Source organism: Equus quagga, unplaced genomic scaffold (assembly GCF_021613505.1).
Source record: "Equus quagga isolate Etosha38 unplaced genomic scaffold, UCLA_HA_Equagga_1.0 204880_RagTag, whole genome shotgun sequence".
Classification (NCBI taxonomy): Eukaryota; Metazoa; Chordata; class Mammalia; order Perissodactyla; family Equidae; genus Equus; species Equus quagga.
Window position 1 is genome coordinate 4,669 of NW_025798756.1, and position 15,045 is coordinate 19,713.

Genomic DNA, 15,045 nt, shown 5'->3' on the forward strand with positions numbered 1-15,045 from the left:
CATCTGTGGTCATCTGCGGGGCGCAGGTCTGCATCTGGTCACCCGCGCTGGAAGAAAGGGAACCAGCTGGGGCCACCTCCCTCCTTGCTGATGGCCAGCAGACCCTGGGTGGGCGGGGGGGCTGCAGAAAGTGAGCCGGCCCCCCAGCAGATTTACACCTGCACATGAGCAGCACGTGTGCCTTCAGTTCAGTTCCGCCTGGGCCGCTCGACCTTTTCACAGCAAAAGTGCCTCCGAAGTGTCCTGGGGAGCAGAGGAGGTACAAGGCTGGGGCTGGGGTCCCTCCTGCTTCCAGGGTCGGCATGGGCGCTGCCCTTGGAGAACACCCTGAGCCACCTCCCCCAGCAGGAGCTCCTCCAAGCTCACAGGGCTCTAGAGTCTTTATTTTTTTGTCTTTTAGAGAGTTTTTAGATTTACAGAAAAATTGAGAAGGTAGCACAGAGGATTCCCACATCCTTGCCCCTCACACTCAGTTGCCCCGAGTTTTAACGTCTTATATGAATGTGCCACCTCTACTACAATTACTGCTCGCTACTGTTAACTGAACTCCATCCTTGCTCAGATTTCCTCAGTTTCCTTTATCCTCTTTCCGCTCCAGGATTCCATCCAGGGGGCCTCATTACATTCGGTTGTCACGTCTCCTTCCCGAGTCTGAACTGGGGTGAATTGCAGTCCTCGGTCCGAGAGTGGTGGCTGCGTTTAGCGGTGGCCTGGCCTTCCTTCCAGGGTGGGGTCAGAGGAGGCAGCACAGGGTCTTTCCGAAGAGCGGCCGGTCCGCAGTGGCAGGGCTGCAGCCTCACCGTTGAGTATGGGCCCGCCTTTTCTTTCCTTGTTTTGATTTGTTTCCTGTCTCATCTATTTTAAGGTTCCACATGATTTTTAAAAATTGCGATAAAATAGGCGTAACGCACAATTTATCATGCTAACCATATGTAAGTAGGGTTAAGTACACTCACAGTGTGCAGCCATCAGCATTATCTGTAGCCAAAACTTTCTATCATCTCTAACAAAGACTGTACCCATTCGACAGTGACCCCCCACCCCAGCTGCTGGTGATCTCGATTCTACTTCCCATCTATGAATCCAGGACCTCATGTAGGTGGAATCATACAGTATGTGTCCTTCTGGGTCTGGCTTATTTCGCTAAGCAGAACGTTTTCGAGGCCCATGCATGTGGTAGCGTATATCAAAACTTCATTCCTTTTATTTTTTAAGGTGAAAATATATTTATTATTATCTCCATTTTCCTCTTATTATTTCTATCATATAAATAGTCTTTTTAAAACAAGTTTATTGAGATATCTTTGACATATAAAATGGTATGATTTAAGGTGTCCACCTTGGTTTTTGTATACATGGTGAGAAGATCACTACAATCAAGTCAGATAACATATCCATCTCCCCTGCGTAGTCATCTTTGTGTGTGTGTGTGTGTGTGTGTGCGCACAAACCTGTACACGCACATGCATATTAAGAAGATTTTCAACTTCATTGCTGTTTTATGGCTGAATAATGTTCCAGTGTGTGGATATACCACATTTTCTTCATCCATTCATCCCCGGATGGACACTTGGCTTGCTTCCACATTTTGGCTGTTGTGAATAATGCTGCTGTGAACATGGTGTGCAAACACCTGTTTCCATTTGTTTAGATATATGCCTGGGAGGGGAACTGTTGAGTCTTGTGGTAGTTCTGTGTTTAGCCTTTTGAGAAACCCCTGAACTCTTGTCCACCGCAGCTGGTGCCTTCGTTTTACGCCTGTTCTTGCTGAGCTCTTTGAATGAGTGGAGCCCCCGACTCAGAGGGGGTGGCTGAGCAGAATTCCCTGGATGCAACCACATCAGAGCAGGTTCCTCGGCACTGTTGGAGGTGAGCTAAACCAGCGTCTACTCCCCTCCCTTTGACAGATCCCAGCATGCCTTCCGAGACAACCCAAGCCGAAGGAGGGTGTGCAGAGTGTCCCCACCTCTCAAAGGCATGCCTGGAGGAGGAACCCACAGAGGACAAGGAAGCCAAGGCGTGCTCATGGATCCTCCCGAATACCCCCAGCAAGTGCTCCTGGCAGCTGGGCAGCCTGAGCGCCGACTCTCCACATCACCATGCTCCCTCGTAAGTCCCTGTTTATGATCCCGACACAGTCCATCCCTAACCTGGAGGGGAAGAGTTTGTTATATGGAGGCCACACGGCCGGGTGGACCTGGGGTGTGACCCCACTCCTTGTAATCACTCTGGATGGGTGGTGACCTGGCGCGAGGATCTTTACAGATGAGTTGACCAAGGCCCAGAGAGGCCAGGGCTTGTGTGCCTGTGGCCAGCACCTAGGTCAGCGCCTAAAAAGAGCAGATGCTGAATCAGTAGACGGATGTGCCCAGGTCACACACTTTGAGTGACGGATAGGAGTGAGGTTTCCAGTCCAGAGTGTCTGGCTGCACGCTCGCGTTTGAGGTGTGTGCTCGTGTTTTCAGTAATTAGCCTCATGCCTGCACTTCTCTACGTAACTCCAGGTCGTAACCATTCTCCTGGGCAGGAAATACTTTTCTATGGTGGGCTCTTTTCGTGGTTGCACAGAGACTGTTGGGTGAATAAACTAACTCTTAAGGCATCTGTTGGGCGTTTAGATGTTTGCAGTTCTCTCCTTGTGAACTGCAGTAGGAAACGCCACGTCCGTTTTGTCGGTGCATCAACGACTTGATTGATCACCTGCCATCGTTGGGCCATGTTCCAGGTGCAGGAGATCGATCGCGGGGAGGCAAAAAAGACACAAATGCCTGATCACCGTGAAACTCAAACCACGCTCGCCAAGTCTTAGGATGATCTTGATTTCCTTAGAATAATCTCCCAGAAGTAGGACGAAGGAGTCAAAGAACATGCCTTTTGGATGTCTGACTCTTACTCCGTATACACTGTTCTGCCCGTGTTTATGATCATTGATTTTAACATCCAATCTGGGAGTGGGTAGGGAGATGCGCTCCTCAGTGGGCCCGTAATAGGAATGAAGATCTGCAAATCCAGATGCTCCGAACATTAAATGCCTCCGGGTGCTGGCAGCTCAGGAGGCCGAGTTGGCTGCCAATGGGTGGGATTAGCCGTCACTCTGAAAGAAATGGGAGGAGTGGGCAGAAAGCCTGTGCGAGGCTGAGGTGTGGCTGCTGGGGACCGGGCGGGGGCGGGGTAAGAGCCGCGGATCCCCCAGGTTTCACGTGAGCTTCTAACCCTCGGGCCTGGGCTGGAAAGACACTATCCTATCCAGGTCATAAATCGTGTTGCATCTACCCTTCACAGAGTGGTGGAATTAGCCCTCTAGAAAGCTCTGCAGGGGTTGCTGTTCCATCTAGGAAGCGCGTGTCCCGGTTCAGGCAGACGGTTCTCAGGGAGCTGGGCTCAGGCTCATCTGTGAGGAGGACGCTAGAGCAAGGTCCCCTGCAGGAGCTGGTCGTAGGGAGCCTGATGGTGGGAGCAGTGACGGGCCTGGCAGCCTGGGGACGGCCTCAGAACTGCTACCTGGAGAGGCGGAAGGCTGCAGCTGTGTGGATATTGGGGGGAGGGAACTCCAGCGAGTTCCGAGGGAGGGTGGGTTTAGAAAGAGGACCAGAGTGGAAGCAGCAGAGAGGAGGGGCTGTGGAGGGGGAGGGCCAGGCAGGGCCCCGTCCCTGGTCAGGAGTTTGGGTTTGTTCTAAGATGCTGTGGGGTCGGCCTCCCGAGGCCTCCTGGGCTGTGAAAGTAATCGCAATGGAGGTAAGCTGACTCCAGACCCCTCCCTGGTAAGTTCCTTCCTGGGGCTGCTGCCCTGAGCACCTCGGGCCAGCTTCTCAGGTGGCCGCCCCCCAAGGCCCGGTGCTCAGTGAGGACCCCAGACTTCTCCATGCCCTGCTCTGCAGCCACCTGCCAGCCCTGGGTTACTGCCCCACAGGTGTCCTGCCGCGGCTGAATCTAGTTGATGAATCAACCCAGGTGTCACGCCGAGGGCCTGGCCTCCCTCCAGGGCTGGGGTCAGGAGCCCTTTGCCCCAGGCCCAGGCTCTCCGTTCCCCCTACCATCCCATCCTGCAGCTCTCTTTGCCAAGCCTGCCTCCAGCGTGCCTTGGGGTGTCCGTTCAGCTCCTCGCTACCTTGGAAGGATGCAGTGGATTCCAGCTCTGCGTGTAGCCACCTATGTGGGCCAAGGGGTGGAATGCAGTGTTCCCTAGCTGCCGCAGGGCCCAGGGGAGCTGGATCACCACCTTAGGGGTTGCGCAAGGAGGCTGCCGGGTTAAGGGGTTAATGGGTTCCTGTGCCGGAGACTGGGGTTCCCTCGAGTTTGAGAACCGCGGAAAGGTAACTGAGAAATCAGGGGGCTGAGAAGCTATGGCCTGTCCTGAAATGCAGGTCAGTTGTGCATCTTCCCAGATGAATGTTTGGTGAGCGCATCCTTGGCACAGACGGGGAGAGAGTGTGGAATTGACAGCGGTCCCTGAGGGTGATGACAGAGGAAACTTCATGGGGGCCATTCAGGAAATGCCCGTGTCACAGTCGCACACACATAAGATGCTGCCCAGCTGCAGCTGTCCCACCCTCACCTGTCACCTGCCCCCAGCTTGTCGGGTGGAGGAACCTGGGGGGAGGGGACTGGTCACTGGAATGTGAGGGAGACGGCCCGTGAGGAGGAAGCCCACTGTGACCCTGGAGCCCCCCCCCCTCGGCTTTGTCCTGACCCTGACCCCAAGGGCGACAGTGACCCCGGGCAGGGTCTTTGTTCACACCATCCGTGTCCCACCCTTTCCGAGTGAGGCCACGCATCTGGGTGGCTCTCTGCAGCCCCCGTCACTGCCTGGTGACCACACAGTCTGAAGGGTCTCTGCGCTGGGGTTGCCACCAGTTTTTCCATCAAAGAAGTGGGACATCCCAGGGCTTAGGTGCCGACAGCTGAGAGGAATTGGAGGTCCCAGATGGACGGACCGGGGCCTGTTGTCCTGAAGTCAGTGTTCATTTAGTTTACCTTTTTTTATTTGGAAATAATTTAACACTCACCAGAAGTTGCAGAAATAATAAGTCCTGTGCCCCGATCACCCAGCTGCCCCCGATACGATCCTAAGTGACCGCAATGCATTTTCAAACCTGGGGAACAGCGTCGGTGCGGCTGCGTCACCTGAGCTGCAGACGCTGCTCGTTTCCGTAGGTTTCCAGGCGAGCTCCCATGCTCATGCGCACGTGTGTGTGCGAATGTGACTGTGACCTTCCATCCATGTGTAGGTGTGTGTCCTTACCACTCAGCTCCCACATCAAAGCCAGTTCTTTGATTTATTTCTTGATTCATTTGAAACAATGCGCTGGACAGCCAAGGCTGGTCCTGTTTTCATTTGTTATCTGAATAATCATAGATTCCTCTGTTTTAGGACAAAAGCCCCTAAAATCTTGCCAGATATCCTGCAGAACATTGGGGATACCCCCATGGTGAAAATCAATAAGATCGGGAAGAAGTTTGGCCTGAAGTGCGAGCTCCGTGAGTACTGGGATCCTCTGTCCTACCCTTGGCCCAGCAGCGACTCAATGGGCCTGGGTGGCAGGGGCCCCTCAGACCCTCCTGGGGGCAGAGAGGCCAGGAAACAAGCTGGTTAATGAAGGACTGAGACACATCAGGTACGATCCGAAAATGATCCGACAGGGTGACTGAGCTGGCCGCTCTGGCACCAGGTTTCCCGTGAACCGTGCCCAGGATGAAGGAGAGAGCGTTCCAGACCCGGGAGGTGGAGGAGACTGGCCCTACTCAGCTGTGGCAGGAAGGGGACCCCAGACCCGAGGAGCGGCTGTTCCACCTTAGACTTCTCTGGGGAGGATAGACCAGCTCCTGCCGGGCTTTGGGACCACGGGATGGTCTCAGGCATCCGCTGGGCAGAAGTGGTTATCTCTGTTCCGCTCATTTTGTGGGCACAGAGAGGTCATCTGTCACTTATGAGACAAAGAATGGGAATTTGGGGGCGTGTCTGGCCTTGTCCTAGGTGAACAAGGGGGTCACCTGGGAATCTTACCTCAGTCATATGGGGAAGGGGCTTCTTTGCAGGAAGCTGTTTCCGGGAACACAGAGGGTAGGGGGTTTCTTCACCGACACGGAGCCCCAGTAGACTTCAACTTTGTCACAGAGGAAGTGGCAGGTGAAGAGGCCACAGAGGAGGAGCAGGAGTAGTGGGCTGGGCAAAGTGAGCTGGAGGGGACAGACCAGAAGAGTGTGGGGTGGGCATGAGCAGGCCCTCAGGGTCCGCTTGTTGGGAGTGGCACCACCGGGGGGGAGGGCTACGGCCATGATGGCTGGTTCCCCTGGGGCATCATCCTCAGATGATCCCCCCAACCCTCTGGAGAGAGACTCTTCTGAGAAGCAATGGGCAGTCCACACCCCCCAGCACAGCTGGACATGCGGACTGCGTGAACGGCCCCTGGAGACCTCCCAGCCCAGGGGCGCCTGCTCTGTGCTATTTATCAGATAGTAGAGACCATTAACTAGTGCCCAGTGCAGTCGGCCTGCTGCATCAGCTTGGCAGTAGCCCCTGAAGTAGGTGTCAGTGTTTCCACTTTACAGATGGACAAACCAAGGCTCAGACAGGTCAGCGCAGATCCCGGCTGCATGCTGGCCTTCCCAGGGGAGAGCCAGAATTGTCTGACTAAGTCTTTCCAGTGTGGGAGCTGGAAAGGTCCTGGGCGTGGGTCCTGCTGAGCGGTCAGGCATTGGGGAGCCCACACACATGTGCACACATGCACACTGTCCCCGCCGGGCCCTCTCCTGCTTCTGGGAGAGAAAGTCTGTCCAGTGGTGGGATTTCAAAACCGGGACGAACCAGGAGGAGGGTGGTTTTGTGGTTGCTGTTGGCCGGCCCTGGGTCCTCCCAGTCTCGTGGGATGCAGTGTCTCCCCCTTTACAAACACGGCATCTTTCTAAGGGATGGGAGGGTGTCCTCCCACAAGGAAAGACAGAAGCAAAGGCCTGGGCCCAGGAGAGGATGTCTCGTCGGCCAGGTTGGGGAGAGCAGAGAGCCCTGTGTCACTGTGCCTTTGTCCCAGGGGAGGAGGATGATGGGAGGAGGCCTGCAGGGTGTGCAGGTCAGGAGCTGTGATCCAGGGGCCGTGGCTGCAGGATGTCAAGTCTTTGGCAGGGCCGTTGGGTACGGCTGGGCCATCTGCCCCGCATTCAGGGGCTCAACTCAGCGGCCCTTTCACGCCAACAAGTCACTGTTGGGACTGGGCTGCCCCTCGGGAGGGGGGGTTCTGATCCATCCGCCCAGTGGGGGCTCCTTGGGATGCTTCTGTGTCATCCACTCGGAGTTGCCACGTGGTCCAAGGCAGATGGGATGGGCGGGTGGGAGAGGCTCCGAGGGGCCAGCACCCTCATGCAGGTGCAGGTGGGAGGTGGCAATGGAGAGGGGACAATTTACAGAACCAGAAAGACCCGGCCTGTCTCTGCCTCCCGGGGGGCGTCAGCTACTGGAGAGGGAGAGCAGGACCAGTCTGGGCTCACAGCCTCTTCCTCCTTGTGATTCCTCTCTGGCTCCCAGTGGCCAAGTGCGAGTTCTTCAACCCGGGCGGGAGTGTGAAGGACCGCATCGCCGTGAGGATGATTGAGGACGCCGAGCGGGCTGGGATTCTGAAGCCTGGGGACACGATCATCGAGCCGACATCCGGGAACACAGGTGGGTGCTGAACAAGCCAGGAGGGTCCCCTGGCCTGGGGTGACCTGCTGCCACGTGCGCTGGCTTCCTTCCTGGCAGCTTCCTCAGCCCCTGGTGTGCAGGAGCCCGCCTCCCTGACATCTTGCCACCCAGGCCTGCGTCGATGATGTTGGGGTCTTCACGAGCAGCTACGCTGGGACTGAAAGTGTGTCTTCATGTCCCAGAGCGGAGGTGTCAACTGCCACAGCCTGGGGGCTCAGCCAACCAGAGAGACTGGTTCTCTCACAGTTCTGGGGCCTGGAGTCCGCCATCCAGGTGTCTCCTGAGGCCTCTCCTTGTAGACGCCGTCTTCTCCCTGCGTCCTCACCTCGTCGTCCCTCTGTGTGTGTGTCTCCTGGTCTCTTATGAGGACACCAGACATATGAGATTAGGGCCCCCCGTATGATCTCATGTAACCTTGATCGCCTCTTCAAAGACTGTCTCCAGATGCAGTGACACTGGGGTGCTGGGGTTAGGACTCCAGCGTATGAATTTTGGGGACACAGTTCTGTCCATAACACTCTGCCGTCTAGCCCCCTGAGTTCCTGTCCTTCTCTCATGCGAAATACACTCACTCCCATCTCAACAGCCCCGAAAGGTCCTAACCCATTCCGGCATCTACTCTAAGTCCACAATCTCATCTAAATCTCATCTCCATCAGAGGGCTGAGACTGGAGGCGCCATTCATCCTGGGCGGAATTCCCCTCCAGCTGGAAACCCGGGAGACAGGACAAGTTATGTGCTTCCAACATACGGTGGGGGGCCGGCATGATGGACGTTCCCATTTCAGAAGTGAAGGAGCGACAGGTCCCAAGCGAGTGTGGAACCCAGCGGGCGGACTCCATTAGGTCTCCAGGCTTGACAGCCATGCTCTTGGGCCCGACGCTCTGTCTCTGGATGGTGGCCCTGTGACCTGTCTGGAACCAGGGAGGAGGCACCTCAGGCCTGTGCCCTCTGGGCCAGGGTGGGAGTGGAAGGCTTGCTGACCTTTAATCCCCTCAGGGTCATTCAGTTTCTCGAAGGATCCGGGGTTTTCACAGTGAGCTCCACCGTGTTGGCTCCTATTGCTCTCGTTGTGTGGGTTTCATCATCTCCTGCAGTGCTCAGGACCTGGCCTGGACCCAGCCACAGCTGGAGGAATTGGAGTCCACCTGCGTTCTCCCCTCTGCTCCTCCTCTCTGAGCTCACTCGCCTCTTTGTTTCTACCTCCAGCATTCTCTCTCCTCCCCTCACTGGGGGGCAGAAGTGGATGACGTGGGCATTTCTGGGATCCTGCAGGGCTGTTTCCCAGGCCTTAGGGGCTGGGGGTGGGGCTGCAGGTGCACGGGGCAGGATCCAGGGGTTCCGTGGTCCCTCTCACCCCGTGTGTTGTCCCCAGGGATCGGGCTGGCCCTGGCTGCCGCCGTGAAGGGTTACCGCTGCATCATCGTGATGCCGGAGAAGATGAGCATGGAGAAGGTAGGCGGGCCGGGTGGGGCTGTCTCCCAGGGACCCCTGCCCCTGAGCAGCAGCCTGGCAGGCGGATGAAGGCAGCGGCTTCCTCTGCAGGTGGACGTCCTGCGGGCCCTGGGGGCCAAGATTGTGCGGACGCCCACCAACGCCAGATTCGACTCCCCTGAGTCGCACGTGGGTGTCGCGTGGAGGCTGAAGAACGAGATCCCCAATTCTCACATCCTGGACCAGGTGAGGCTCGGGGCCTGGGGGACAATGTGGGCATTACCAGCGGGATCTCTGTCGGCGTTTGGGGGTGGGGCCGCCTCTCCAGGATTGGGGCTGCAGAAGTGACTGGTGCTCAGGCATGTGGGCGCTGGCTTCTCCTGTCCGGGTCAGGTCCTCTGGCATGCAGCTGGCGGGATGAGCCGAGCCCGTGGCTCTCTCTGTCCGTGCCAGCCTCCGCGGGCTCAGTTCAGCATGCTGGCTGGGCCTGCCCTTTGCAGAGGCCCTAAAGCTCTCTACAGGCATAAGATGCATAGAAACCTTTCTACCGGAAGCTCTTCTGTCTCACCCATTTCACTTCTGGGCTAATTCTGGAATCGCATCTTCTGGAGAGCTGGGTTTAATGCTCTGCACCTGCTGAGGGTCCTGAAACTGCCTGTGCCGTTGGCCCCTCTCCCTGAGCTGCTGGGCCCCCTGTGGCCTGCACTGAGCTGTTTGCCTGCTGTCCTGGGGCTGCTGCCGGGTCAGTGTATTTCACCTCCCTCATGCCCTCTTTGCTCTCTTTCTGCACAGTACCGCAACGCCAGCAACCCCCTTGCTCACTACGACACCACTGCTGAGGAGATCCTGCAGCAGTGTGACGGTGTGTATTTCTGTCTTAACCCCTCTGTCCATCTTGACTGCATCAATCCCTGATTGCCTGGGAGAGCACAAGTCACTTACCCTCTCCTTGGTAAACTCCTATTCATCCTTCCAAACCCAGCTCCGATGTCCGCTCTCTGGGAAATGCTCTGTAGAACGTTTCCCTAGAGCAGTTTCCTCCCTCTGTTGTGCTCTCTTGGACTTTGCCTGGCCTCTCCTGTAACACCAAACATACCATTCGGTCGTATTGATTTACCCAGCAGACTGTCCTGCAGACCCGTGGGACCTCCGAGTGCAGGGTGGGAGGTGGTCCAGGCTGGTGCTGGGCTCGCAGCCAGGGCTTCAGTTACTGAATGGCCCTCGGCGTCAAGCCCCAACCTGGGCGCTGAATTCAGCCTTCGGGTTTACTGGTCTCTGGAACCGGGGTGGTGACGTCAGCGACTGGCTGACTCTCTGTGTGGACATGCGTCTCTTGGGAGCCTTTCCTCACCTCCGGTGCCCCGGCCCTCGGGGTTGTGATGTTCTTGGACAGGCTGTTTCCCTGGGAGATTTTAGGCAGAAGTTGCCGGGGTTGGCAACTGTTTGGAGCCTGGTGCTGGCGTTGGCCCTGAAGTGCAGGCTCGTTCCTCGCCCAGGAGCCAGGCAGCAAAGTCGAGGCATCCGCTGCCCCAGTCTTCATGTGTGAGAATTCCTCCCTTTGGCACGAACAACCTCTGCCCGGCACAGGCGCCGGGCCGACTTGTCTGCAGGAGGCCAAGCCGGCGCCCTGCAATCGGAGAGCAGGATGGTTTCCGAGCCGAGCCTGAGTGCCTGAGTCTGTTTACCTTGATAATTCAGTGCACTTAATCCCATCATCCAAAACCGAACAGCCTAAGACGGTGCACAGGGAAGAGCCTGGCTCGTCCCTCAGCCGCCTGTGCCCTGTCCCCGGTGCCACCACGCCTCTGGACAGGCTTTGTGGATCCACAGCAAACCGCGATTTCAGCAGCTGCGTGTCGTTGAGCAGACTCAGTGCAAGTCACTGGGTCCCTGTTACTGTGAACGCTTTTTAAAGATAAAGGACTGTGATGAGAGGCTGTTGACCTCTGAGAATAGTTTTTATTTTGAACTTTTTGGTAACTGCCTTCACTTTGATCAAGTATGTTTTCAGTTATTATTAAGAGCGGTGGACCAGCCCGAGAATGTTCTCCCTGATGGGCTCTCCTCCCAACAGGGAAGGTGGACATGCTGGTGGCCTCAGCGGGCACGGGCGGCACCATTACGGGCATTGGCAGGAAGCTAAAGGAGAAGTGCCCTGGATGCAGAGTGAGTGAGCGGGGTGGTGGGGCCTGGGGGAGGCACGCAGCCCTGCCCAGGAGAGGCAGGCTGGACGGCTTGAGGCTTGAACTGTGGCTGGGGCTCAGTCATCGAGTCCTTGGCATTGGCCCCCGCAAGAGGCCTCTGCGTTAGAGCTGAAAGTGCTCGTTCCTGACGTTTCTGCCTAGGCAGCCTCGAGTCCTGTACGGGGTGTGTATCTGCACCTGCCTGGGAGATAAAGGGCCCAGTGAACCCCCGACCCTGATTGGGAGAGTGGATTTGAGTGGCCTCCAAGGATCATTCCAGAAGCTCTAAGCTCTTAGGCTCAGGTCCTGCGGCTGCCCACCTGGGGCTTTGAGAGTCGGGGAAGGGCCTGGATTTGAGGCTGAGTGTGGACCTGGGAGGGCTTGTGTCATACCCAGCTCATGTGCTGGGCCCATCTTCTCCCTCTGACGGTTCCTGTGCCATCCAGGAAGAGCTCAGTGCCAGCACCGCCTCTCGTCCCCACGACTCCAGCTGTCCCCCAGGGTGGTCTCTCGGGGCTGTCCTGGGGTGCCCTGCACAGGAGGAGCTCCCCTGGGGAGCCGCTTCCCCCCCGGCGTCCCCTGAGTGCCCCAAGCTGGACATTTACCTTGTGATCTCCCAGGGCCTGGGCCTGGGTTTCTGGGTTTCAAGTCTTGCCCCCGAAGCCCGGGAATGAAGCCCGCATCCCTCGGGCAGATCATTAACTGGCACCTGTTAGCGGCGGGCTTGGCCGCCCTGATGGTCACCAGGCGCATCCAGGTGCGACTTTTGCCAGACTTGATCCCTCCTACCACCCACCCTGCAGATCATCGGGGTGGATCCTGTAGGCTCCATCCTGGCAGAGCCTGAGGAGCTGAACCAGACGGAGCAGACGGCCTACGAGGTGGAGGGCATCGGCTATGACTTCGTCCCCACGGTGCTGGACCGGAAGGTGGGTGGCCGGAGCGCTCCCTCTGCAGGGCGGGTGAGGTGACCAGCCGGCCCTCAGGGCACGCCTGACCACAGGCAGCCGGCCCAGCTTTCCTCCCAAGTGGGAACAGAGAAGTGAGCGCTGTGGCAGCAGGGAGAGGAAGCGTAGTCTGCAAGGTCCAGACTAGGCAGCAGGCAGTGCTGTACTGAGTAGGTGCCATGATGCCGCTCAGCAAAGATGCCAAGACAGCTGGCGACCAGTGTGCAGCCCTGTACACAAGGCAGGCGCTTGCAGAGGGAGGGAGCGCCGGGCAGTGGGGCAGGTGAGCAGGAGGGTGGGGGAAGTAACGACCCAGGACAGGCTCTTTTTAAGGACCCTAAATGGTGCTTCGGTCTGAGGGACCTACAGTGGACCCTGCAGGGACACCAGGCCGTGCAGTGCAGAGGGGCGGGCGCGGTGGTTTTAGTTGCTGTGTTGCAACAGAGAGAGGTAGAGTTCTGGGTTTGTGTACATGAGTCCCCGATTCCAGAAGAGGGGCTGCGTCCACTGAAGGTCGCGGCCGCCTGGACCAAGGTCGTCTGTGAGGTTGCAAACGCGGGCTGTGGGGCCCCCACCCCAACCGCACAGCTGCCCGAGCCACTCCTGAGCCCGTCCCCTGGGTCCTGCCTGCAGGTGGTGGACAAATGGTTCAAGAGCAATGATGAGGAGTCCTTCACCTTCGCCCGAATGCTGATCTCGCAGGAGGGACTGCTGTGTGGTGAGTGGCAGGCAGGCCCGCTGTGGGGTGGCAACAGGGTGCAGAGAACAGACAGGGTGCTGTCCATCTGCCCTGGCCCTTCATAAGGTTGGCCTGCCTTTCCTCTAGCTCGAGGCTGGGTCACCTGCACTGGCGTGGGCAGGAGGCCATGGGGCAGGGGCATCGATCGCCCCTCCAGTGTGTGGAGGAGAAGGGTCCATATTCCTGGGGTCCCTGGGGTGCACATGCTCTGTTTTTGATGTGTAACACCTTTTCTGGGGAGGGGGGCATGGCACCCAGACCTGAGAGGGAAGGAGCAGGAGATGTGAGGGGGCTGGGGTCTGTGACCTGCTAGCCTGACAGAGGAAGTCAGCTGCTGGGGCCTTGGCTCCCCTGCAGACCGGGCCCTGGAGCTGGGGGTGAGTGGCATTGGCCCCGCCCCCCCCCCCAGGACTGTCCTGGCAACATGGGCCTCTGTGCGGTGGGTTTTGGGGTGAGGCCAATGCTCTCGGGACACGTTGTTTTCAGTCAAGACCAGCACTGACCTTGGGGTGGGGTCTCCCCATCCACGGGGGTCCGGGGCTGGACTGGGGTGGGAGAGGCTGGAGGGTGTGGTCACTCGGGCGTCTGAGCCGGAAGGAGACGGGCAATGTGCCCATGCACTCTCCCTCCTCTGGGAGCCCCGAGGCCCGTCTGGGCCCCACAGGGAAGAGGCTCGACCTCTATCCAGGGGACTTGCGTGCGAGAGGATGCACAGCGAATCCGCTTTAAATCTCCGCGGGGAATATAGCAGGAGGTCATTTGAGATGTGCCTTCGCTCCGTGTCGTGTCACCTCGGGGGTGGGGACAGAGGAGATGGAAGGAAATCGGCCCTCAGTGTGGCCGGGTCCCTGGACAGCCGAGCCCCAGTTTAGAGATCGGAAACCAGCCCCTGTGATTGGAAAAATCTTTCCAAAAGGATGTTGTTGTGAAAAGGCAACTTTGTTCTTCGTAGTCGTTGCCCGTGTGGTGCTCCTGGTGTGTCCCCGCTTCCCGTCGTCAGTGCACATGGAGCCTGAGCGTGGATGCTGGCAGCAGGCCCGCCTCCACCATTTAGGAGGAAGGGCCCCTTTTCCTGCGGGGTGCACTCTTGGCAGCTCCATCGCGCCTCCTTAGCGCGGCCCAGAGGGGCTGCAGGCGCGCAGCAGAGCACAGTCACCTCTCGGGATCCGTCCCTCTGCCTCTGACCCAGGCTCCTGGGCCGGGGACGGCTGGTCTGCAAAGTGGGGAAGGGCGTCGTCTGCCTGGTGGGTGGCTGTGGGTGGTCAGTGACATGAGGCCGTGCTGGGCTCCTCAGCGCGACCCTCCCTGGTGCTTGGGTGGGTCTCGTGGAGTTTTCCTGGGGGCACCAGCCCCACCCTACTGAGCGGCGTCCCTTGGCTCCAGGGGCTCTGTTTCCTTGGGGAGGGTTTAGTCATGAAATCCTGAGCAGACATGAAACTCAGGGGGATGAGAGGCCCATAGCTGGATGGGGAGGAGCTGGGTCCTCCCAGCACGGAGCCCGGCGCCTCCTCCAGAGGCAGCCACGGCGGCTGGTTCCCCGCGGATCCCTCCAGCACGTGTCCGGGTGTGCAGGCGTGCGTGCAGATGCGTGTGCACACATGCACACTGCAGTCTGACTCACAACCCCCTCGGCAGGTGGCAGTTCGGGCAGTGCCATGGCCGGGGCCGTGAAGGCCGCCCAGGAGCTGCAGGAGGGCCAGCGCTGCGTGGTGATCCTGCCCGACTCGGTTCGCAACTACATGTGAGCCTCCCTCCTGCGCCGTCCTTGGAGCTGTCTCCGCTCCCTCTGTGCTCCCTGAGATCCGACAGCAAGAAGGAGGGCGGGGTGGGGGTCCGCGGGTCTGGGAGCTCTGCTTTTCCCTCCGGGCCCCTCCAGGCTGTGGGGCTCATTTCTTCATCCAACCTTGTCCCCTTGGGTCTAAGAGCCGCGTTTCAAAGGCAGCTCACGTTCGCGGTGGCAGCGGGCACGTGCCTGGCGGAGCCCCATGTGCAGGCGGCTCTGCTTCCATCGCAGCCCCGAGCCCCCCTGCTCTGAGAGCCGCAGCCGAGGGAGGGGGAGGGGGCGCC

The 15,045-nt window shown here is 58.4% G+C and overlaps 1 protein-coding gene across 1 annotated transcript; it reads left to right on the top strand.

Moving 5' to 3' along the window:
* The first annotated feature begins 1,900 nt into the window (after positions 1-1,900).
* LOC124233553 (cystathionine beta-synthase-like protein) lies at positions 1,901-15,021 on the top strand. The gene is made up of 10 exons (XM_046650697.1): positions 1,901-2,109; positions 5,372-5,478; positions 7,520-7,654; positions 9,051-9,130; positions 9,221-9,355; positions 9,902-9,971; positions 11,184-11,275; positions 12,096-12,221; positions 12,873-12,957; positions 14,614-15,021. The coding sequence occupies exons 1-10, from the start codon at positions 1,916-1,918 to the stop codon at positions 14,721-14,723; spliced, it is 1,134 nt and encodes a 377-aa protein (XP_046506653.1). The 5' UTR covers positions 1,901-1,915; the 3' UTR covers positions 14,724-15,021.
* Positions 15,022-15,045: the final 24 nt, after the last annotated feature.